Source organism: Amblyomma americanum, chromosome 6, assembly GCF_052857255.1.
Source record: "Amblyomma americanum isolate KBUSLIRL-KWMA chromosome 6, ASM5285725v1, whole genome shotgun sequence".
NCBI classification, from domain to species: domain Eukaryota; kingdom Metazoa; phylum Arthropoda; class Arachnida; order Ixodida; family Ixodidae; genus Amblyomma; species Amblyomma americanum.
This window is the reverse complement of record NC_135502.1, coordinates 65,605,639-65,631,456: the sequence shown is the minus strand read 5'-3', so window position 1 is coordinate 65,631,456 and position 25,818 is coordinate 65,605,639. Positions and strand designations below refer to the sequence as shown.

Sequence of the window (25,818 nt, the reverse complement as noted above, 5' to 3'; positions counted from 1 at the left end):
GGTCGGCTCCGTGTGTAGGTTGACTCCTCCAATTACGGCTGACCATTTTTCTTTTCCATTGATCGACATTTTACTGCGTTGGCAGCCTAGTCCTCTTTCAGTGAAAAAGCCATTCATGTGAAGACTCCACTCCCATTGGCCCTAACAGATCAGGGCACCCTCTAGTAAATATGCATCTCCCGCCTACGAGCCACCACCCAACACGCACACACCCACCTCAACACTCCAGAAGGCGTCCACCAGTACTGCCAACTCAGATTTGTTGCATCACATTACATGATCCTTTTTTTTTTTTACATCTCCAAGAATAATGGCGAGAACAGCCACCAGCACGAGGCGTACAATATCCCCAGCTCTGCTGCACTTACCTCAGACCCCGCAAAAAGGTCTGCTCAATGTGTTGTTGACTCCCCCCAATTTCAGGTGGCAATTTTTGCATAAGGTTGATAGAGCTTCAATGAGTGCACCAGAACTTCGATGAACTCTTTCTTTGAGGTAATCGCTTTGTGCATTAGAAATAGTATACATGATTTTGAAAATGTGTACTGTGCCATTCAACCTATTTGAAGCACCAGAACTACTATATTCGAATGTTGACTTCGAAATTTTTCGAAGAAGATTACTATTCACTTCCAACCAAACTACTATATTCGCACAAGCCATTAACTGAGCTGTGCACGCCATGCTGACATCTGTATGCCAATATCCATATCTGATATCTGAAGATCCATTTACAAAGCATTTTAAAAAGAATAAAAAGAATACAACCTAGACAGCAAAGCTGGGCTCCTTAACATGCGTGCATAGATTTTTCAAAACCAGCAGTTTACAGTACAGTTGTGCCTCACACTTCGGTTCCCGAGGAAGTGTCTATAAAGTGAATCGAACGCAATCACGAATGATGAAGAAAAACAAAGAAAAGTATTCAGAAACAAACGTTTCATGATTACGGACTGCTTCTGTGTATACTACTGGCAGGCAGTGGAAACCAGGCAATCTTGGAAGGTTGAGATGCATTATTCTGGTTGCCATTAGTATCTTTAAAACCACGCAATGTAGGTTGAAGCATGTTTGAAGCACCTAGCGGTCCATGAGACGCATGATGGGGCTTTTTGGTGTAATGAAGATCTCCTACCACAATTGTTCACATCCCAAGAACTTTACTCACTCGGTTTACAGCTGCTGAATGTGGTTTCCAATGCAGCGCATAAAGAGAATTTTTGCATCAATTCATGCAATACTGCAAATGGTAAGGCGCGTCGATCAGGTGCCTTGCCACTAAAACTACACACACACCCAAAAAGGCCATTACTGCGGCATTTTCACTTTCGCATTGCCTTTTCCTGGTTTTCTGCATGCAACATACAAGTGTGAGTCATCTGGCACAGGCACTCGGTATTCAACATTTTGTTTTCACTGCTGTCCATATTAACGGGACAAAAGTACATTGGTCCTATTGGACTAGTACATTTTCACCCTGTACACTGTCCCAAGTTTCCATATTAACGAGACATAAATACGTTGAAAAAGTCTGGCCTACAAAAACTGTCCATAATTCAAGTCGTGCATATTAACAGGGCCATATTAATGGGGCACAGCGGTATTTCGATCACATTTAAAGGAATACATTTAATTTCACTTATTTGCATCTGATAATGCAAGCAACCCAATGTGGGCACCACATGAAGTAGTACGTTGCTTTCATGCCTGCCCCTAATAGGTATGTCCTATGAATGCATAAAGTCTTAACCCACCCTGAACTTGATTAACTTATATTTGAATACTCACAAACAGTGTGAAATTAGTTCAATCAAGAGCCCCCCCTTGGGGAGTTCAGTTCATGCTACAATTTTCAACTCTTGTTTTCCTGTTCCCTGTCTTTGTTAAATATAACCTCTCTGAATCATCAATACATCACATTATGGTTTGGAATTGATACCTAACTACCTGATTTTCACCGATCCACACTCATCTAGAAGTCATCATAACACTGAACAGCCCATGGCAGTCTGAATGATTACAAGCTCTGACAAGTTTATCAGAGTAAACGCCAAACAGAAAACCCACCCGAAACTGCTTGCTGTACTGGCCAGCCAGCTCAAGCTCCACACTGACAGGGCTTGAATTCGGGTTCCTTAATGTCAGGCACTTTGACCTGCAAAAAGCAGTAATAAAAAATGCAGGTTCCTTGCTGTACGCTGAAAGCTACAGCAGACCATGCTACACACAATCACATTTCTCGAGCACAACCTCGAGCATCTCTCAATCAAAACTTATCGCCCACAACACAAATATAATAGATTAACCCCCCACACAAAAGTTCTTGCCCACGAGACATGAACTTCCAGGTAAGCTCCAGAAATCTAGGACGGCTGACATCTCTACAGCATGTGCATGCATGCATGCATAAAAGTACACAGAAATGCGCACGTGTAGTAGCCTCGTTCCCATCAGCTCCAAAATAGCAGTACGCTAATGAAAGCCTTCTCTCATTCTTTTTCGTTTATTTCAGTCCTTTTGCGGTGTGCTGGATGTGTAAAGGTTCCGCTGGATACCATTACAATCGCATGTTGTCAAGTGGGGGCAACCAGGCCGGCGAAAATTCAAGCGATTTGTTGGGTGAACTTGTGCCCACAAAAAGAAAAGTTGGTGGCAGTGGCAATGGCAGCAAGTACACTTGATGAGCGATGCCAACTGAACAGCCACTGGTCTTGGACGCACTCAATTTAAAGGGAAGCTGAAATGGTTTTTTGAGTACTCGACAAGATTGAAGGATTCGAATGTATGAAGCTTCTAGGTATTTCATGCCAAGTATTTTTGCAATACTTTTAAAATGATGACATATGTAATCGCCGATGAAAATCTTTAGGCTTCTCCTCGCTCTGTCTCAGAGGTGTGGAGAAACTTGGTGATGTCCTCATTGCCAAAACTTCACATTTCCACTTCCTTTGCCCACATCCCGCCGTGTATTGTCCGATGCCAACAAACACTGCCTTGCGGGCTTTGCACAAGGTGTCGTTGGTTTTTTTCCTTTAAGCAACTGTTTCTTTGTAGGAAATATAGCATCACCGTACATGACGCCATCACTGTGCCCCCGCCCGGTGTTGTGCATTGCAGAGAAGCCTGGATGCCGCGGCAGCTTTATTCGGCGATTATGTCACCATTTCAAATTCTAGCTCAAGAAAACTTTGCATCCTTTACTTGCAAGTTTAACACATTCAATATCTTTCTAAAACCTCTTCAGTTGCCCTTTAAAGACTGCAGCAAACTTCTGAGATAACAGGCTTAAACAGCCCAGCCAACAACACTCTCTAACACTGCAGAAAATGCCACGTGTGATCACGGCAGTTCCGGAATGCTGTGGTCATGCATCACGCCGCAAGCAAAGTGGTAATGCCAAGTGCTGGCGCCAATATACAAAGAACATAGGAAAACAAACAAAACTATGTTTCACGGCATTATCGCACTTAAAAATAATAGTTAGTGAGCCTCTTTGCGATCTCATGCATGGATGTGCAAAAGCAATAACAGCAAGACCAGAGTGCCCTGCAATTCTTGCTCATCAAACAAGGAACTAAGAGACATCTAGTGTGTATGCTCAATGTCTACTGATATGCATTGAACTGATACTTATAGTTAACCCGAAAGAAGTCCTAAGCAGTGGTACCATTATGCACACAGTCACTGACCAATTTTTCGGACTCTACAGGATCCAAAAAACGAACCGAATAAAAGAACATTCTGAAAAATCCACGAACTTAAAAAAAAAAGCACTTTTCAGCGAAAAAAAAGCATTAAATATGGTAAACTTAGCCATTTCCAATGTTCAGTTTCCAAGCGAATAATACTGAATTGTATTTGAACCATTCACGCTTTTGCCATGTCCGTGCTACCTAATGTCACTGATACCGGACTACTGCTGGTTGTACCACGCGAAAAAAAATATCTGTTTCCATGGGTAACGCCGGTTACGAAGACCACAACTGTCGTCACGTCATCCCAGGACTGGAATGATCCATCACAGGACGGCGTAGATTATATCAATGCCATCCATTTTACGAACGTTATCAAGACCAGTATTGTTTAACTGCCACGCCCATCCCTCATGTAATGCTTCATACTAGGGGCCTTTGATGGACAAAATAAAAAAAAAGAGAGAGAACCCACAGGAAAAAGAAAGCGCCTTCAACTGCAACCCCACCGCCATGTTCCCCCATCTGCCTGTATCACAGGTGGCATCGTCTAAGCCGTGGCGGATGCTGCAGCTGGCCCACTTCCAATGATTGTGCCTGACTGCACCATGGTTCATGCGCTCTTCCTTTTAGGCCACCTCTGTGGCAATGAAGACCATGCTATTAACTTAAGTGGCATCAATGAGAAATTATATCCTAGCCTATCAAAGCCAGTTCATCGGATTGATCCCGTTTAAATCCAAGATGGTACCTTTCATGGTGGCGGAGAACTGGTTGGTAGTGAAAGTGATGCTCACTCAAAGAAACAAACTTTTGGTTGAAGAAACAATTTCCACAGTATTCTAAAAAAATCGGACTTTGGACTCCACAGAGTCAAAAATATTGGCTTTGAATATGTACAAGTTCCTACGAGGTGCATAAAGGTTGCTCAATAAAGTCTGAAATATTGTGCAAGTCTGAATTATTGAAGTCCCAAAAATTGGTCAGCTACATATGACAAAATCGCATACTTTGAACATACGCAGAATCTCAACGATACAATCACAGTTCACACAAATTCTGGTACAAATACAAATTTGTAAAATTCCTTGTCTAAAGTGCATTGCATAGAATGTGCAGAATTTCAGGTGTTGCGAGTATTCACCGCTATGAATAATACAAAGGTGGGAGCCGAAACCACACCCATGAGCACTAAGCATGGCCCGCACGTCGCCAAAGCTGCGATCTCCAGTTGCACATTACGCACCGTAAGCAGTGAGCAATGTTGCGCAGGCGTCAACAGATCCAGACCTGCATGAATGCTACGGCACACAAGTCTTATTTGTTTCTTGATTATACGAATTTTGGGTGCTTCTGATATTTTTCCTGACCTTTACACATTTGTATCATTGAGATTCTACTATCTATCGAGCAATGAAAAAACAGGGTACGCTGCTTACACAGATGATGAGGCGTGCATTCCTGTCCACAGAAGGACTCGGCGATTGCTTTCAAGAGTGCGAACAGAACGATCGCTGCTGCCTCCACCACTTCGCGAAGCGGCCACAGTTGACACTGTTGTGTCTTCTTTGATGCGCTGCTGGGAAGGGCTCACCAATCTAGCGAGAGCCACCTTGAAACCTTGGGGTACAAGGACAGCCTCGAGGGTACTGTGTAAAAGAAATAAAAACAAAAATGACTCCCAACTCGCGAGTCAGGCCAAACGTGAATTAGGTGCGCTAGCACTGTGTGGCCATTGTTATGCATTGTTTATCGCGGTATGGCACAGTTTATCATGGTTATGCTTCATTATTCATGATATTGCTATGTGACTGAATAGGTACATCAAGTGAATTCTGTGTGTTGTGTGTGTTTGAATGGCATGTATGAAGCGCAGTAGATACGTGACACAATGTTATAATTACAGTCGTTCTATGCATGCATATCAGTCACGGCTTCCATTCTGCGGAAAGCCCGGCATCATCAACGGCGCTGTGAGTGGAAAGGCGACCTAGGTGCATGTGTACACGCATGCATGCACGCACGAACACCTGGGCAGATTGCCACCTATCCAGTGCGGGAGGTAGGCCACCTGCTATAAGCAGGCTTCAGAAAGATAAACATCACAGAAATCTGTGAGTAGATGTTTCAGTGCGATAGATTTAGACCACATTGCGAAGCCTTGCATAATTTACAGCTAGCTGCAAAAATTTCCAAAACAAACATGCTGTGGACAAAATATTGTCTCGCGGCCAGGTCATGTAGGCGAAATACAGAGGCAAACCACTAATGTGTAGGAACCACTGAACCACACCAGTGTTTTTCTCTGCATCTACTGTTACCGAGTGTGGCATGGAACTTACTGGCACGATTGTAATTGGAATTAGCCTCTGGTTGGCTTTGACATCACTGCCTCAGAACAATCAGCCATAACACGACTTGCCACTGCACTCACTGACTGCAAATCTCGGGGATTGCCCCATGTGTTCTCGTCTAAGATACAAACCCGTGCAGTTTCTACATGACTCAAAAGCGTGTTTTTGAGACAATTAAAAGAAGGGGTGACAACCTTTTCACAAAGTGCATAAAATAATGTGACCTGGATGCCATGCTTGATTGCTGTAATGCACTGTCCCCCATAGCAGTTGCTATTACCACAAAAACCCATGTATAATCCGAGATTTTTTTTCCGGATTGTAGCATGTCAAATTTCCGCCTCGCATTATATGTGGATAAAAAAAATTTTTGGCCAAAATTCACAGTTCCGGTTTTGTTATTATCGAGCACCGTACCACCATGCATCGAGCGAGAGGAGGCGCTATCTAGTGGTGGCGTAGGTCAGTGGTTTTGATTTTGGATGCCAGGTCACTACGCGAAGCCGAGGATGGTCGCACCTCCCAAGGTATCGGGACCGCGAAAGCAGCCTTTGGCTGCTTTTAAAAGAAAAGTAATTGTAGCTGCCGAAAGCACCGGTACCGCATCAAGCTCTGCTACATGGTCTGGATGAGGTAGGAAGAGCCTGCAGTTACTGCCGCCGGACACTGGCCTCTCTAGCCACGCTGTGCAGTTGGATGGCGGACGCTTGGACTAGCATTCCCGAGGAACTCACCAGTTGTAATTTCAAGAAATGCTGGATATCAAACGTGTTCGGCGGTACTGAAGACATGTTTCAGTGAAAAGATATCTCTGACAAGGGCTTTTCAGAAGACCGTACAATGAACGACGACGATCACTAAAGCACCGACTACGAACACTTCCAAAGCTTGCGCGGAGCAGGTCTGCGCATGCCTGTGGCAAAGGACACGAGTGGGTGCAAGCGCAGTACCCGGTCTGTATCAGCCAGATATTTGGCGCCCGTGCTACATGCGTCGTATCTAGCGCGCACAAATAATTGGAGGACGTTCAGCTTCCGCGACTTCTGGAACGTCAAGATGATTACGTTCTCGCATTATACGCGGATGAAAACTTTTTTTTCCGTTTTTGCTATTCCTAAATTACACCTCATATTATATGCAGGTCCATATTATGCATTGGTTTTTTCGGTAACCAGGGTGTCACAGCAAAACTCACCAGTTTAAAAATAGGCTTTCTGAGGCATAAAAAAACAGGTGAACCATGCTAACTAGTAGACTAACTTTTTAAACAGTACAGCTGGGCACATGGCTGTCATTAGAGGTTTGTAGCTGGTCGTTAGTAATAGAGAAGCGACAGTTTTTGGAAACTTGAAGGTACCATACGCTCAGCGCTATGGCACAAAAAATTCTGGCCATCCTAAACTTCATGCAAAAACCATAGCACGAATTCTAAACCAGCTGCTCCGATATCATAGATTTCAACTTACGATGCAGCTTTGAAGCCCCGAAAATGAGGCGAAAAAAATATATTTTTTGAAAATAGTTGTATCTGCTTGTAGTCCTCGTTTTTTATGCTGTCCCAAGGTTTTACTGCTGAAATCAACTGGAAAGTACTATAAAAACTGTTTCGTGAACCGCAGCGGCTATGCACTACGGGGAAATGCACGAACATGGGAGTACATTGAGTGTTTATCTCCGTTAGGGTTTTCTGCCCAGATACTCAACTTGCGGAGCAGAATTCTTCATGACAGTTTTTTCCATTTTGACCCCGTTTATTCTGTTGCATGCCTTGGACCATTGTGCAGGTTAAGACGTTCTTTGTTTTTCAAATTTGTGAAGTTTGGATTTCTTGCACGAAATTTTTTCTTACTCTAGAAATGTCAATGGACACTGTGTAGTTAAAAATTGAAAACCAAAATTTGTGCTCTGCAAAAAAAAAAAAATTGTAAGACTTCTTGACCTGCAGCAAACCAGTAGGAACACACTGAATGTTGAACCAGCCTTCTGCCACATTTTCTTAACTCTCCAGCTTTTTCACGAGATTTAGAGGGAAAATATATATCAGAAAACAATTTTCTGGAGCTATAACAGTGAAGATTTGTCACAGTAGTCATAAAATTATTTCTGATGCGCCCAGTAAATTTCATCAAAAGATAAAAAAAATTTGCTGAAAGCTATGTCCCCTTCACAAAATTAACCTTTAAGAAGTGACACTGTAATTGCTGGCATTCAACAACTATTTGATTCTGTAGTCCACACTGCATTGTTACAGACTTTGCACTATTTAAATAAATATTTCAGAGAAAGCAGCTAGCTTGGATCTCTATAATTTTTTTCCATTTACCTAATACTGCCGCACCCATGTGGTCCCAAAAGGAAGGGCAAAGAAGAACATTTTTTTCTTCAACGTCAATTCAACGTCATAGCATTTGTACACTGAACATAAATGTGGCCAGTTTTTTTGGTATTGCACTCCTTGAAATATAAGGTACCACTTAGTACTATACAAAACAGGAAAATGTAGAGCAAAGTCACTGGAAAAGATGTTTTATTGAGACCACAACAGATCATCCCTAAATCATTACTCGGAATTTCGCATTAACATTTAGTACGGTGTAGGAAGCAAAACACATCTGCAGGAAGCACTTTTCATGATAGCTGACGTCCGTACCTTGAGCTGGTCGTAGCGTGTGGTATTGCACGACTGCTGGCCGACTCTCTGGCACGTATGAACAGCTCGACCGAGCCTTTGGCACGGATCCTTGCATTCCGGGGGCTCACACGGAAGAGTGGCCCAGCAGACAGCTCAAGCTCAAGAGAACAGGGTCCATCATTTTGCAGAGACAGGACGGTAGCCTGACCTTTCCCATCGCCCACCTCTATGGGCTGCATTGAACAGAGGCTGCCGTGAACACAACACTCGAGCAAGCAGAAATAATACACACTGCACCTGGGATTGATTAAAGCACACTGCAGATGAAATGAACGGTGCCAACAGGCAGAGAAGCACAAACTGCTTTTTTTATGGCAAGCTCTGGCTCCAATGCTAGTTGATACCATTAACTGAAAATGACCTAAATACACAGTGTAATCTCAATAACTTGAACTCGCTTAATTCGAATTTCTAGTTTAAGAAAACAGAAACTATGGCCTCGTCAGCATCGAACATATGTTCAAGGCTCCTCTCTCAGTAATTCGATAGTTGCATAATATGAAGAAATTTTCGGTTCCCTTTATGTTCAAATTACAGTGGAACCCCGTTCATACGTTTTTCACCGGACCGGGGAAAAAAAACGTAGCCGGGAAAACGCAACAGTGAGGAAAGCTCCAAAAATGAATCAAAATGTGCAGTTTCGACTATAGACAATTTATTTCCACAGAGTGCGCTTAGGACTTAAAGAAATCCAGAATGGTGGCTTGCCGTTTTTGCCACGAGCCTGCTTTGCTTTCGGGCCGAAGAGCGCGGTATTCCCCTCTATCTCGGCACGCTTCGAGATAATGCTGTTAAGCATCGAGGGTGGGAGACCAAGGTCCTTGGCAATGTCGACTCTCTTCCGCGCTGGCTGCCTGTCGACTGCATTTAATGCGTCCAGCTTTTCCTCAAGGGAAAGCGCTTTCCGCTTGTGCGACGCCGTCTAAGCACAAGTTCGACGTTCATGAGGCTTAATGCACAATGACGATAGCATGATAGAAGAGGAGTCGACCCGTTCAACAACCATGCGGCGACCGTAAAAGTGAGAGCATTTTTCACGAATGGCCACCTAGTGGCGGCCTCTCGAACTGGCGTGCGGCTTCTTGCAGCCAGTTCCATAGCCAAGCCCGGCCAAGCCCGGCCAAAACTCGCCAAAAGTCAAAATGGCGGTTGCAGCGCATTGCCTACTTCAGTCCAGGCGTGTTCGGGGTGCTAAGTTGCGACGTATCATGCGGGAACGTTTTCACAGCTACTACGTAACAACGGGGTTCCTTATACATTGGATCCTATGGAAGCTATGCCGGGACCGGATGAAAACGACATAGCAGCCGGGAAAACGCAGCAGTGAGGAACGTAACAGCAGGGTTCTACTGTATTGGGAGTCAACTGCATCAATTGACATCATCTGGCATCAATAGGCCATATTACTCTTCCAGTAAATGAATTTGGACACACGTAGTCACCATTTGTCTTTTTTGAAGCATTCCACTTTTTGAAACCGCAGCATCCAAATATCATAAGCACGTATCAGATACCTAAAATAATTTAGAAGGTACTGAACAACACAGTCTGCACACAGAAATACCCTGCAGAAACCAGAGATGTCATCCAACCTTGGACATCAGCATGCGCATTTACATTATGATCACTTTCTCTTACTCCAGCAGGAATTGAGATGATCACTGAATACTGCATGTCAGCAACTCAATGCATGTGAGCAAGTACCTCATCATTGCTGATGCCTTCCAAGCTTAGTGATGGCGCCACAATCGATGCAGAGAGGCCAACCGTCGCCAGAATTTTGCGGAAGAGCAGACAACCGTTAACCTCGATTTCTATCTCGGCATTGATGGCGAGGCCTGAAAACACAAGAAATAAGGGTACTTTTACCATCCATATAAATGTGACTGAAATATGACACACCACAATTCTCTTTCCCTGTTGCACCCATGAACCCAGAAACGCAGCGCATGTTTATGCTTGTAAAGAGCTTTGTGCAAACCTACTCCAAGTGTTACGGCTTACACAGTAAGTAAAACAGAGGCCTTATGAAGTTTTTTGCGGGTTCTGCAGTTGGTTTGGAAACATCATGAAGCGCACAGTGCAACATGAAACACACAATGAAGAATGAAGTGCATGTGACGACACTGTATTGTCTTTTGTTCTTCACTGTGAGTCTCGTGTTGTGCTGTACGCTTTAAGAAGCCCTTTGCTTACTACAACCAACGGAGAAGAAAGATGGCGTGAACACAAAAAAAAAACTGGCCCCCGATTTTTCTGGTTAAGCTAAATGCAACTTAGGTGTGCTAGCACATCTACCCTCGTTTAGTGACGCGGTACAAATGCGATAGCATTCGCTTCAGCCTCTACTGCAGCACGTCACTGCCTCCCTTCAGCAATTTCAGCTGCCCGTTTCAGATGCATTTAATTTTGTTGAGTCATTCTTAGTCCGGCGTCTCTGTCCTCTACTCTACATGTGGGGAGAGGGATTTCCCCCTTTCTACCTTGGCAGGTGGAGGCTTCATCAGGACGTAGCGGCTTTTAGCTAGCAACCCATCCAGTGCTAGTGCATTAAAAATAGGTGTTTAGTGCTACAAATCCGCAAATTATATACACGAGATTACTAAAGGCTTAAGTCAGGTGGCAGGCATGTCTACTAAAGCTGGTGACAGCCCAAGGATGTGACACATTCCATGTGCCGCGCTTGCAGTACAAATGGACATACAACGTCCACTGCTAAGGTTGGGTGTGGCATTAGTGAGCACTCTGTATGCTAGGTCACAATGTCACCTTCACAACTAAAGTGGAGAGATGCAGCTGCTGGCTGAGCCCAGATAGTACAGCACTGCTTGCGACATGCTGAGGCCATGGGTTTGGCTCCCATGGCTGTTGTCTTTTCTCTCTTATCTAAAACAATTACCTTGCTGCTTTCCCTCTCTAAACCCTGTAAACTAAGAAAACATAAAAACAAATGCTTCCCATGACTTCAAATATTATTAGCATCATTTGTACGTACTAATGACACACACAAAAAAGAAAATCCAATGCTTAGCAACAACATTCTGGAGCTGTATTCTGCAGTTAGGCAGTTTACAGAAACTAAAAGCTCACACTCTGCGTCCTTTGTAGAGCACTCAACAAGGAGCTGGGTAGCAGCCCGCTCCATTTTGCTTGGCAGTATGACATGCAGCATGGTGGCAGCTTGTCCCAACTTGTGAGTGGTGGCATCCTTCAGCCTCAAAGAAAACACAGAGTTGCCCTGCACACCACACCAGAGAGAATAAAGGGGGAAAATATTGCAGCATGAGAAAACAGCAAGAGGCCCCCAGAAGTGGGAGCTATTTTGGAATAGGGGGAATGTGATGCTATGGAATTGCACAACCATGAAAAAGTTACGCCTTGCACTGTAGATGGAAGCCTAGCTCAGCTGAATTGACTAGAAATCATGCACTGCACTCATTGTCTGTGCTCTTATAACCATTGCCATCTAGGTGTGTGCGAATATTGAAATTTTAAAATACAAATCGAATATGAATATGAAGAAAAAATGGCTTCGAATATCAAATCGAATATCTGGTCAGCACAAAAAATAAATTCAGAAAAGATAAACAAGCAAACATTGGTTCTCATTTTTTTCAGAATAGTCTTATTGCCTTTGCAAGTGAAATAAACAAAGCTAGACTGCCTGAGCACCGTATAAAAAAAACATGATGTGCATAGAAATGTATACTACTTGAACAGCATAACAGTATCCAACCTGTAATGTGGTCAGGCAAAATGAAATCCATAACATGACAAGACTGGAAACAAAAAGTAATATGATGGCTAGTAAAACCTCATTAATTCGGAGTGCAAAGAACCGACAGAAATGTCCGGCTTATTCGAAGGTCGGTTTATAAAAAGCCTCGCGGCCCTGAAAAAAAGAAACAAAAACTACCGAAAATGCGGTAGTCATATGAGGCGGCTCTATTGTGCAAATACGTGTAATCCCGTGACGAGTACAAAGTTTCGGTGTGCTGGAAGACATCGCGAGCATAAGAGAGATGGGAACGCACATTGACATCAGAATGGCAAGACTGCTTCTAGAAAGAAAAAAAAAATGACGAGCGACGCGTCAGTCAGCGTCTGAAAGCGGCACGGTACTGAGATTGGAGCGCAAATGCACGGGCGAGTGGCGAAACTCAGAAACCAAAACCACGCGGCCAGGTTATTTTTTTGACCTAGTGACAGGGGCCCTCCGAACGTTGTCACGCCTGCCGTTACGCCCACTAAAGAGATGCATAGGTTACAGTGCACCATGCAAAGGCGGGATTTTTACAGGATCGCTTGCCCTGTTGTGACACCTCGACTCACCCCTTCAGGAGCCTCATGCGAAATTCCGCAAGTAGGCTTTCCCGCATAGCGTAGTTGACCAAAAAAATGTGGTGGTGGTCACGCCCAGAGAGTTAAGGTGACAGAACGAATGCCATGGGTGTGAGCCATAATTAGATAACATATTATGGAAGGATAAAAAATAAACGCGCTTTCGCGTTGCAATTGTTAGAAGCGGGTCGTCCCCCATCTTGTTCGCAGCACGTGTGGTATGTGGGAAAGACCACTTGCGGAATTGCGCACAAGGTCAAGCCTAGCGGCATCGGAATGCGATCGGTCCATGCGATAAACGATAGAGAAGAAAGAGAACAGGGCCTTTATATTGTTTTCCTGGAACTTTGAACTCTATATTCAGATAATTTGCCCAGATATTGTGCTTTTGCCACAATCAAATTTACGAAAGTCGGCGTGGTATACGATCTCTGCCAAGTATTCGGGAATTTTCGAATATTCGAAAATTCACGAATATCATTTCTCGAATATGAATATGGACCAAATATGAAACATATTCGATTCATATTCGAAATTTCGAATATTCGCACAACCCTACTGCCAAGATGAATCTCAAAAAAGAGAGCATTCATTTTCTTTACACCGTGATATGCACAGCATGCCATGCTAGCCGCACTATAGTAGGACACAACTTAAAAAAACAGCAGTTGCTAACACTGGGCCACGGTCCGCGGCGTACTTTATTACTCCGCTAGCCAGTAACAAAAGTGAACGAAATCAGCTTTTTAATATTTGACTTTATTAAACAAGCCAGGTATCAAAATTCTAGAGCTTAACTTTTTTTCTCATGGTTAACTTCTTGTTTAGGTGACAAGAGAAGTTTTAACAACGGCCTACATTTTTGTCGTGGAGGAATCCTGTGCGCCGGTCCTGAATGTGGGCGGAGCTTCACTGAAGACTTAAGTTGTATCCGACTATATCTGCTGGTGACGGTAGGTAATGCTGTCATGTCAACCTTTGATGTGCCTTAGGAATGTTGGCCCAAGCGTCTGAGATCCAAATGCACAGCATGGCTGAAGAGGCCCATTTCAGCCATCCAGTTCCAGTAACTGCAGGCTCTCCCTACCTCACCCAGTGCATGTAGCAGAGTTTGATGTGGTGCTGATGCAAATGGAAGCTATGATTACATTTTCATTAAAAGCAGCAGAGTACTGCTTTTGCGGTCCTGACATCGTGTGAGGTACAATCGCCATGCTTCGGATAGCATGGGCATCGTGAGGTCAGCGTGGTGGAATAGCGCCGAAATCGAAACCATCAAAACAGTCAACTGACGGCATTGGTAGATAGTGCCTCCTCTTTGATGGTGCACTATAGAGCTAGTCATTATTAATCAAATTTGGGCATCATCTACCCGGTTGTGGGTCCGCATGCTCTCTTCTGTACATCAAGCATGAAGGGCAGAAAGCCAAGACATTCAGGATCTCTCGGTGCATTTTAAAATCATCGAGGTTATTTCGCGGCTAAAAAGTTTGAGAACCCTGGTACAGGCCGTGCGAAACTGCTGCAAAAAAGTTTAGCTACAGAGAAGCTGCAATAATCAAAGGGGACGTGTGTGTATACACACAGTCCACACTTACCCCACGCACAGAAACAGAGACTGGCACAGGGCACGAGCTTTCATTGACCACAGTCAGCTCCCGGCTGCACCTGCTGCTGTCCCCCTGTTCCGCATCAAAATGGAGCCCTTCAAAGTTGAGGCCCTGGCTTGGCTCCACGCTGAGATGCGGATGTTCAACCTGTGCACTAAGTGTCAACTTGTGCACGTTCTTCGTAAGGTTGCCCGTTTTGTCCTCAACCGCAATGCTGACGTCTATCTCCACAGCACCGGGACATGTGGACACAAAGAATCCCTAAGAGAAGAGAGACAGCAAGCATTTGTGCCATTTTTTGAGGAAGCAAGGCTCTGATGTGCATCTTTTAAAGAACTAAGCACTGTGAGGGAAAGAAAAACCATCCAACAGATGCCCACACTGCGTGAAGGCTTTAGGATACCTGCATGTACCTAAGGGAATGCCCATTTAGTATGTTGGGAAAGTTGGAGCAAACATGGGATCAGGGGTAATATTTCGTGCCTCCTTTAGTTAGCCTGCTGTAATGACACTGGCAGTGACATTCACCCCCTGGCCCAGCACATGAGCAAGCCAGTACCAACCAGCGCCTTATCCTCAGCCTTATACCAAAGAAAGGGATACATTAATTAAGGGTTTTTATTTGTACTTTGTTTTTCAGAATTTCAGAGATTAAAAATGCTATATTCCGAGTTTTTTCCTGCGTTGGGTACACAAGTTTTGCTGCAAGTCATTCCATAATCATGTTTTCTGCAGGTTCTTTCACCAATAAAAACAATTGCGCATGACCGCTTGTTTTGCTGTGGGATTTAGAGTGGAACTATTATTTATTATATTCAAAACCAAATAAAATATGGCAGAATGCACGAAGAAATTGCTTGCTAAAATGCATTCATATTTTTCTTTTAGTTAGAAATACTTAAATACAAAAATTACCATCCCATTATATCAGTGTCAGTGCCTGTGTTAGCATGCAAGCTGCAAAAACATTCTCTCAGCATTGCGGCAGTCACTGGAAAGCGTAAGTGTTGTGCAGGATGCTAGTAGTGTTAAGCAGCATTTATTACAAAGGTGTTCACAAACCAGATGCCTCTGCTCTGGGAGTTCAGTTGTAGCCATTATGCATGAACTTGCCCTTAATAGTAGCTAGGGTTTCATCCTCATCGTCATCATCATCAGCCCGACTATGCCCACTGCAGTGCAAAGGCCTCTCCCATGTCTCTCCAGTTAACCCTGTCCTTTGCCAGCTGCGGCCACCGTATCGCCGTAAACTTCTTAATCTCATCCGTCCACCCAACTTTCTGCCGGCCCCTGCTAAGCTTGCCTTCTCTTGAAATCCACTCCGACGCCCTTAAGGACCAACGGTTATCTTGCCTTCACAATACATGCCCTGCCCAAGCCCATTTCTTCTTGATTTTGACTAGGGTGTCATTAACACACATTTGTTCTCTCCATTCTACCTGCTTCCAGCCTCTTAACGTTAACACCTGTCATTTTTCTTTTCATGGCTCGCTGCGTTGTCCTTAGCTTATGCTGAACCCTTTTCGTTAGCATCCACGTTTCTGCTCCATAGGTGAGTACCGGTACGATACAGTTGTATACTTTTCTCTTGAGGGATACTGATAAACTGCCATTCAACATCTGAGAGGACCTGCCATATGCGCTCCAACCCATTTTTATCTTTCTAGTTATTTCCCTCTCCTGATCCAGATCATTGATCACTACCTGCCCTAAGTAGATGTATTCCTTTACCACTTCCAGCACCTCGCTACTGTTTGTGAACTGTAACCAACTGTAATGAAAACAGGCTAAGGAAGCAAAATTTTGAATAATAAAGTTTTACCCAAAAGCTGTAAAGATAATATAGCATGATCAACATTTCTGCATTAAGCAAAGTGTGGACTGCAAAAAAAGTGTTATTACCACAAGAATTACTGTTTTCCCTCTAGGCAAAGAAACAGCACTATACAGTGGAACCCCGATTGTACGACTTTCTCGGGACCGCGAAAAACCGGCGTAAAATCCGAACATATATTATGCCTATAAAAATACTACTTTTTTCGCGCGACGAATTTACGAGAAACTTCAATGTAAACTAACATACTCTGCAGGGCTTGGAAACCAAAATTACCAAAAAAGTAAATGCGATAAGAATGAATGCCGCAGTACAGGTACCAATCATGCTTTATTCAAATGGACCTTTCCGGCACTCCACTGCCCACTGCCGCGATTCCCACCAGCCGGCGCGAACTTTAAAAAAAGTTGGTCAGTTTCTTTTGGACCTTATTTGATCCGTGAACTTGCAAAAGCTTTCACTCGAGTTGGGCAACGTCCCAAAGGAGGTCCTCTGCGACGTCGCGTGAACAGATGAAGTTCCGGATGCCGTCTATGTGCCGTAGCACCTCGGCGAACGTGGTAGGCACAGGCACGGCATCTGTGGCGTCGTCGTTGTCCTCGTCCGATGTCGCAGTGGTGTCGGCACTAGGCAAAGCCTCCGCGATTGCATCATCCAGCGACACCTCGCCACAGATCGCAACGTTGTCGTCGGCCTCCTCTCGTCGGCATTCACGTACTCGGCGAAGGTCGTGGCGAGGTTTAAACCCTCGAAATCGTCGTCGGCGAAGCCTGCATCGGCCTCAAGCGGCATCGAGGTCGTCGCGTCCCCAGCAGAGGAGGCAGTCTCTCGCTTAAAGCCACAGTGCTTGAACGAGTTGGCGATTGTGCTTTGCGACACTGCGTTCCACGAACTGGGAATAAAATGCATGACGTCGAGCACAGTGATCTTTCTTTCTGACTCCCTGCGGTCCATAGCCGCCAGCCGACGCTACACCAACTGCTTCCGGATCCCTTGCTTCACGCACTTAATGATGCCGGCATCCAGCGGCTGCAGCAGGCTTGCGCAGTTAGGCAGAAAAAAAAACAACCTGTACGTTCCTCAGGCTGGACGTATAGGATGGGTGGCACGGTGCGTTGTCCACGAAAAGCAATATTTTCCTTGCCTTGGAACCCATTTTGCAATCACACTGCTGCAAAAAATTGCTGAAGAGCGAAGACGTCATCCACGCCTTTTTGTTAAAGTTGTAGCTGCACGGCAGCGTCTTCAAGTTCTTAAAGCACCGTGGCTTTGCAAATTTTCCGACAACGAGCACGGGCAGCCTCTCGGAACCGTCCTCGTTAACACAGAATAGTGCTGTCACCCGCTCGTTACTGCACTTGCCACCATGACAGCTGTCACCTTTAAACGCAAGGGTTTGCTTGGGCTGCATATGGTAATAAATACCGCTCTCATCAGTGCTGAAAAGTCGCAGGGCTTGTATGCAGCAATCATCTCCGGCAGCGACTCCGTCCACTCGTTCACTGTCGAAACATCCACGGAAGTGCTTTCTTCGCAGGAGTGGCTGTACACAATCCTGTTTCGTTTTTTAAAGCGATCCAGCCACCCGTTCGATGCCTGAAAGTCGTCGATGCCCAGACGCAATGCCACAGGGTCCGCTTTTTCTTTTAGAATGACGCCGTCCACGTTGATCGCAGAGCTCCGTGCCTGATGCAGCCACCTGACAAGAACTTTTTCTAGCTTCTCATGCTGTCCTTCTTCTGCCACTTTTCGCTTGAGCCTGAACTTGTTGGCATTTTGCAATATCACCGCTTTGTTTGCCAGGATCGTCTTAAGCGAAGATTCGGGTATCTTAAGGTCCCGGGCAATGCTGGCTTTCGTGGCTCCATGCCGCTTTTCCGCTTCCTCAATAATATGGAGCTTATCACCGAGCGACAGAACTGTCCACGTTCGGGACATCGTGCGTCGCGTTGCTCCACACAACTCAAAGCCTTGCTGAACGCTGGTCGCTAGGATTACGACGAAGATCACAAGCGATGAACCTAAGCCTATCCATGCTACCTTGTCGGCGATCTGCTGCTGGGAAACTGGAAAGAAAGAAACGCTTCCCCAACGCGACGAGAGGCGACGCCGCCGAGAAGAGAGGGAGCGAAAGTGAGGAAGTGATTGTGGAGAAGAAAACGTGCTATTTCAGCACAGCGGGCGTCACGGAGGGCAGCTGGTGGGGGAGAGAGAAACGAACGCTGAGACGAGGCAGGAAAGAAAGCTGCGCCCGCCCGCCGTAGCAAACCGGTTGAGCGAGGTCTAGCGCTCTGCATGCGGAGAGATGGCATGACGAAAGAGATCCGCGGCTCCTTTCTTTCGTCCGCCGTTCCGTCCCGCACTTTGCGAGAGTCGTTGTATAACGCGGGTCCAGCATAAAATTGCGTTTTTTAATACACTGCTTCTATGGGGACTTCGCCGGGACTGCATTAATCCGTCATAAAACCCGGGTCGTCGCAAAACCGGGGGACGTATAACCGGGGCTCCACTGTAGAACACATATACATAACCACACCAAGTTTCAAAGAAGTGGTTGCTATTCACGACAAACTCAACATTCAAACTATACCACCTATGATTACATTTATTCCAGGTTTTTGTCACGAAAACTGCAGCGATAAACGTGGAAACAAAGCTGATGAGGGTCAGGCTGCAGGCAACAAATGCCGTGTTTGACAAGGTACAAATCAGCATTTATGCAGACCAAGGAGCCTACGATGGTTCTTACCCTCCAGAATGCTGAATCAAGGCTACACTCTGAACCTTCTTAAGCACAACTTCTTGCAATACACTCGCAACCTTTAGACCAGACTGATTTTTACCCTTACTAGAAAGTTCACAATAAGTTCATCACATTCACTCCTTGAAGACAGAGGAAGGCTTTTTTATGTTTGAAGAAAAAATACACACAAGAGGTGTTGGCTGTAACGTTTGGTTGTAGTCTTGGCGACAAATTTTTTATGGATGGAACTGAAAGGTGTTGCATTCAGACTTAGGTTTGGAATGTCTCCTTTCCCAGGTGCACATCACTTCTCTACATAAAACTGTAAATTGTAGTAAATTTTAAAAATGTTAAATTTCTATATCGAGGTGATTTATGCTTGGGAAAGAAAACATTCCAGACTTATAGTTACCACCGGCAGGAATGCACTACTGCTGCCGATCCACTAAGTAGCCTCTGAATGCAACCGTGGCAGAATGAAGGTGGTAGTTTTGCCTCGCCAACCTTACAACCTTACCAACTTTACAGACTTCAGGCTCTTTGCTGAGATGAAACTACATCTGAAGGGTATGCACTTCACATTGGACAAAGAGGTTGCCAACAAAAAGTGCCGTTTTGTTGCGTCCTGCCTCATTATTGTACCATGTGGTAGAACTGCATTGCTGCTCATGGGGACTGCAGTAAGCACTTGCCAACTCAAACTTGCAAATTTCGAAATAACAGTAAAGTTTCTTAGAAATTTTTTTCATTTCACACAATAATTCTCACAGGTACCTAGTCAACAGAAAGTATCACGGCATCATAAGGTACACTTCAAGAGGTATTCCTATTAAGCTCCGTTCTATTATAATTAAATGCTCAGTTTGTGCAGTGGAGTTTTCATTCAATAATAAAAAGAAAAACCTACTATTTAGAAGTGGTGTAAATGTTTACAACGCATGGTCAGTACAGTGAAATTTTGAAACTCTGATTATCTAAAAATAGTTCTATCCAATTCCTGCAACTGAACCTAAAGGATTTACTCCCTTTTAGAATTTTTCGTGAGAATGACAACATTCTAACCTTTCATATGACCGTAACATCTTTTAAATCCGTTTTTTAATAAAAAAAAATTGCAGCCAACTATGCATAACTTTACCACTACCTATTTCTCATTCACATATACACGACATTCTAACCTTTCATATGAACGTAACATCTCTTAAATCCCTTTCTTAATAAAAAAAAATTGCAGCCAACTATGCATAACCTTATCACTATTTCTCATTCATATATACATGACATATGCAGTGCGTCGAAAATTAAGACTTGGTGAATGTTTAAAAAATAAAAACAAGCAGCACATAAAAGCTGCTTTTATGTGCAGGTTATGTGACCAGGCAGACACAGAGTGAGAGGTTAATTGTTGTTCTCAACCTCCTAATTAGATAACATCAATTAATACATGGAGAGAGCCATTTGCAGAGCTTCTCCATTTTTAATTGAATTCCTTCTTCTTGCTGTTTTGCTTTTAGTTTTTCAGTTTCATCAACCAAACGATGGCTGTGACACTTTGGGAGTGTTTGTTCATGTGAGACACGAAAAGGAGTCCAATATAACTGCTGACATATAGCTTTTTGTAATTACAGCTCATGAAGAAGCCTGGCCTAAGTGTTACAGTGAACTAAAGCTACGCATCAGGAATTATATTTCAGCCTTTTTTTTTTGTGCATCCCTTGACCTAAACACTCTTAACGCATCACAGGCATCGTTTGCCTGGTAAAACCAAAATGAACCAGCATCAAAAAGGAATTCAATTACAAATTATTTTCCGTAGGCGAATGCCACATGGCGAACCATGCATTCTAATGTCTAACGCATCATTTTAAAGAAGAAACGTGCAACTAAAATGAGGTGTCTATAGTCCTTCAAAATCGGGTATACTTGGTAAAGTAAGATGTCGTTTTTCACTCTGTCAGCACAGTGCCATGCATACTACTGAAAGGTTTTCACCTGGACTTCTGACACACAGCCAGCGCACACAATGTGCCGATGTGGAAACTCTGCTGTAAGTGTTTCATGCTGTCCAGGGGCCTGTCCGCCAACTAGAGCGCTGCTCTGGTCAAGTTTGTAGCACTCGGTTTTCGCTGTTGGATTGAGCAGCATAATCGTGACAGCTTGTTGTGCACCAGCACAAACTTTGCCAAGGTTTACCACGGGACACTGAACAAAGCCCATTGGCATTAGCAGGCCTGCGAAAAAAAAAAAAACATAAAATAAAAGCTTGCACTGAAGGTAATTGTGCCACTAAGACAGTATATTTATGCACTTACACCAACCGTGGTGGTGGCTCAGTGACTTCGGTGTTTGGAACCTGATTTTAAAGTCACAAAGTTAATCACGGCTGAGCCGGCTGCATTTTGATGGAAGCAAAATGCGAAAATGCCTGTGTGCTATGTGTTTTCACTGCATGCTAAAGAGCCTCAGGTTGCCTAAATTAATCCGGAGCCCTCCACTACAGAGTCCCTCATAGCCTATGTGTCACTTCGGCACATTAAACCTCATATTTTACAATAATTTACAATAATATGAAATTTTACTGATGGACTTATATTATAGCACTGGTTACAAGTTGGCCCTTCTAACTATCACCATGTGAAAAATAGAACTGCACAATCCAGAGCACTATGCACTTTGTGGCTCATTCAAGAACTCTAACTGAATTTTATTACTCATCACTACAATTATTCACGCTGACAATTTAAGTACATTCTTTTTTAAAGGGGTCATAACTACTACAAGCATACCGTCCTATGTCTACTTAGTTATATTCAGTAATGTATTTATTCAGATAAAAATTTTTGTAGGATACTTGAAAGAATGACACTCTCGTGACATGGTAATCAACACCATATCACAGCCAAGGACAACTCACTGCACAGAACCACAGCTCTGGAAGTACCAACCCACTTCTCTGTGCAAGACCTCAAGCAGTTGACAGTTTTTATAAGTCAATCAGTACAGTCATCACAAGCATGTGTGTGCTTTATTCGACGAAAACACTTTCTGCGACTTTTTGTTGTGCTGGCAACAAAATGTAACATATGGGAGGGGCCCTGAATGCAGTGGGAGGGAACTCGAGTGCAGCTGTAAATTAGTACTGATAATCTGGCTTTGTAGGCTGGTACAGTGAGTTGTTTATCTAGAGCAAAGATGAGATGGCGACAACTTCCACATCACAAAAGCGCTATTTCTGCAAGAGTGATTTGGGCTGCATTTGCGGGCTGTGACAACTGTAGATGGTATGCTTAGATTGTATGTATGCTCTTGCGTATGTGACCAGCCACACGTCGGAGAGCCCGGGACCTGGTTGCCGTCTATGCATATGTGAGTGACCCCACGTTGGCCCCCGATGGTTGCACACAGTCCAGTTAAAGCTACAACTACAAAGAAATTGGCTTTTATGACTGTGCTGCTCTCACAAGCCAACCACAGAGGTATGGAAATTGTCACCTCATGGTTTTCATATGTTTGCCAACAAGGTTCGAGGCACTGCGAAGTTAATCTGTTGGCTTCACACTCAAAATGGCACAGGAAAAGAGAACAGTTGCAGAATGCAGGCAGGATATTAGGGAACTGCGTAGTGTATTAAGGGGAGAGGTGGATCTTGAGATAAAAAAAAATGTGAAATTTCAATTTTTTTCAAAAAAGGCCTAACTGGGTTCAATATACCATATTTGCTCACATAATTTATGCATTGCTTTAAAAATTAAGGCTTCAAAAAGGGGGTGCGCAAATTACGTGAAAATTTTTTGAACACGTCCTAAAAAACACTACAAAGGTAATAGCGTGCAACACCTATATACTGTAAATTGCTACCTATATGTACACCAGGCTCCCAATCTCGCATCCCTTACCAGCCAAAAAAAAAAAAAAAAAAATTGACTTCAAATATAACATGTATACCCTTTCAATGGCTGGTGAGCACACTCCAAATGCAATTTTCTCAACTTTGTTTTTTTTGCCAACGTGACTAGCCTTACATAAGTTTCCGGTATGTTTTTACGGTGCAATTTCAATTAATCTTATACCGTTGATTTGAGAAAGAACTAAGCGCAGAATTATATTCATTTCAACAGACTATACTTTGGCATTTCGAAAAATGAAAGACATAGTTTGTATGAAATGTTTTCGCTTTGATATTAAGTCTTCCATTCATCAACAATCAAATGATATTTGACAAGGTGGCTTGAAGCTTACACATTGATATTGTGCCCTTTTATGAATTCAAGAAATTAATGTACCGAATGCAAACAAACTGAAAATATATAAGAGCATCCAAGTACAGCCTTCTGAGCTAAAATTAACTGAATCACTAAAATACCGCACACTGTCACAATGAGCACAGTCAAACTATCAAAACGAATAAAAAAACTCGCTGGACGATTATGACAGATTATGTGCATTTTCAGCGCAGCTGCGGAGGTTTTTTCATTCCGTGATATACATTGAGCGCTGTTCTCGTGGCACTGCCCTCGATAAGCACTCCTCTCCAGTTTAGTACTTCATGCGCGTGTGGGAGACGAGTGTCATAGTAGCAGCCACAGACACAGTGTGCCACATTCTTGTGCTTTCAGTGCGCCCTCCTCCTCCTCCCTCTTTGGTAACCTCCTTTCAAATAGGTTACCATCCTCTCCAAGTATCAACCTCCAGGAAGACCCACTGGAGTGGTTTAGCTGGAAGCTCCTCCCTTCACGGTAACTGCACTCCGGGTGGTTACCATGGTAGCATAGCAAACTCAAAACATGCACTCTCTTGGCTGTAATAAGCACACTCATAACGCTGACGTTGTCGATCATTTCATTTTTGCCACCCTGAACACATTAGCGGACTAGCACTGCCAATAGGTAAAAATTTCTTTTTGAAACATCCATCTCCCTATAAATATGGAGTAATTAACTCAGCACTGTTAGCATGAAATCGACTATGAATATGCTTTAGGCAGTCAGTTTTCAGGGATATAGTTATTACGGGCCAAGTTCAGAGCAGCAGCCATTGCAGTGACAGCAGACCAGCACAGAAAACATTTCAAACCAACATGTATGGGCTTCACCTCGTACATACCTGCTGATGTTCCTGCTCTACAGATGCCAAAATTAAAGGAAGGTTCCAAAATAAGCATTTAGCAGGCAACTAAACTCAAGCACTGGACTATGCTACAGATTGATTAAAAAAAAAACCCCAACAGGTTTTCCACAAAAAAATTCTCTAACACCACCAGATGCAGAGTAACTAATATGCTAAAACCGTGCAGCACGCACCTAATGGAGCTGGCCCCGAGCGACCTTCAGAGTTTGCCAACAGGTGTGTAGGTGACTGCCCGAAGCTGGACGCAGTCAGGAACTTGCTGGTCGAGCCCCCGAAGCTACCACTGGAAGCACCACGTGATCTTCCAGTTGAGCCAGTGTTCCTTCTCTCAGCACCCTTTTCCCTCTCAGCAACAGTGTCCTTCTCAGGAGAGATGAGACTCTCGTCACTTTGGCACGAATTAAGCTGTATTACAGATTGCTGGTCACTGCCTCGACTCTTGGAGGACCTCAGGTCTGGGCTGCTCAGTGATGACAGCCTTGACATCTGGCGGGGCATCTCTATACTGTCCACATGTCGATGCACAGTGTGGGGCCTGTGGTGTGGCGAGGCCGGTGCTTTTTGAAGGCCCTTTGGCACAGACTTCCCTACGGTGGTCTGGTCTGATGCGTGAGCTGATGGCACCCCCTTGTGTTTGCTAGGAAGGCGCGACTTGCTGTTTCTCGGAGACTGTGCAGTGCGTGAAGAAGCAATGCGCGAGCTTGAGGAGGACGACAACACGCTTGTAGAACTTTTGTCAGAAAGCTGGATGCGCTGAGCCGAACTGGTTGGTGTGAGCGGCTGCGATGGCCTTGTGCGTCGAGCTGCAGCCAGTGGGCGCTTAAAACAACCATCTTCCTCCTGTTTGGCTTTGCTGCTGTTGCTAGAAGACTGTTGCTGTGCAGGCCCTGCACAGCAGAAACAAAGTGAAATTTTTCCCATTTTAGGATGAATGTTAGTTACCTAATCTGTGCATGAATGCATGTTAGATGCAAACTTTTTTTTCTTTCGAAAGCTTGCCCTTTTTGCCACAGGCAGTGTCTGTGGACCATCTAGTACGTAGTCATCATGGTCATATATCGCTTGCAATATTCTTGCGGTTTAGATGCTCAGGTTTTATGAGGAAGAATGGGTGGATGAGCTAGCAACAACGCAAAGGATGTCCAGAATTAACCAACGCACTGAAGTCTGCTAGCTGATATAAAATTTAGCACAAACAGCACAACCTAATCACAGTATTCAAACAAGGAACAAGACATCACAAGTGCCGCCCTACATACAAGTGAAACTATAACGCATGCCAGAAATTATCTAGAGGCTGTACATGAAGAAAGAGAGAGACATAAAAAAGACAAGCAGGAAAACAAAAAATTCTCCTGGCAGGTACAGGTGCCAGTTCAAGGACAGTGCCCATGCCCACTAGTGTCCAATGAAAGGACAATTTCT

General features: G+C 44.1%; 1 protein-coding gene across 11 annotated transcripts in view; it reads right to left on the bottom strand.

The window, feature by feature from the left end:
* The window catches only part of LOC144093615 (uncharacterized), an 85,707-nt gene that overhangs the window by 26,873 nt on the left and 33,016 nt on the right, over positions 1 to 25,818 (bottom strand). For all 11 annotated transcript variants that reach the window (XM_077627182.1, XM_077627184.1, XM_077627186.1 and 8 more), the window contains 8 exons: positions 24,567 to 25,280; positions 21,259 to 21,497; positions 14,678 to 14,950; positions 11,829 to 11,976; positions 10,443 to 10,576; positions 8,697 to 8,911; positions 5,132 to 5,341; positions 2,068 to 2,155 (listed from right to left, as the gene is read on the bottom strand). In XM_077627182.1, the coding sequence (XP_077483308.1) occupies positions 2,068 to 2,155; positions 5,132 to 5,341; positions 8,697 to 8,911; positions 10,443 to 10,576; positions 11,829 to 11,976; positions 14,678 to 14,950; positions 21,259 to 21,497; positions 24,567 to 25,280 (2,021 nt within the window). The remainder of the gene's footprint in view (positions 1 to 2,067; positions 2,156 to 5,131; positions 5,342 to 8,696; positions 8,912 to 10,442; positions 10,577 to 11,828; positions 11,977 to 14,677; positions 14,951 to 21,258; positions 21,498 to 24,566; positions 25,281 to 25,818) is intronic.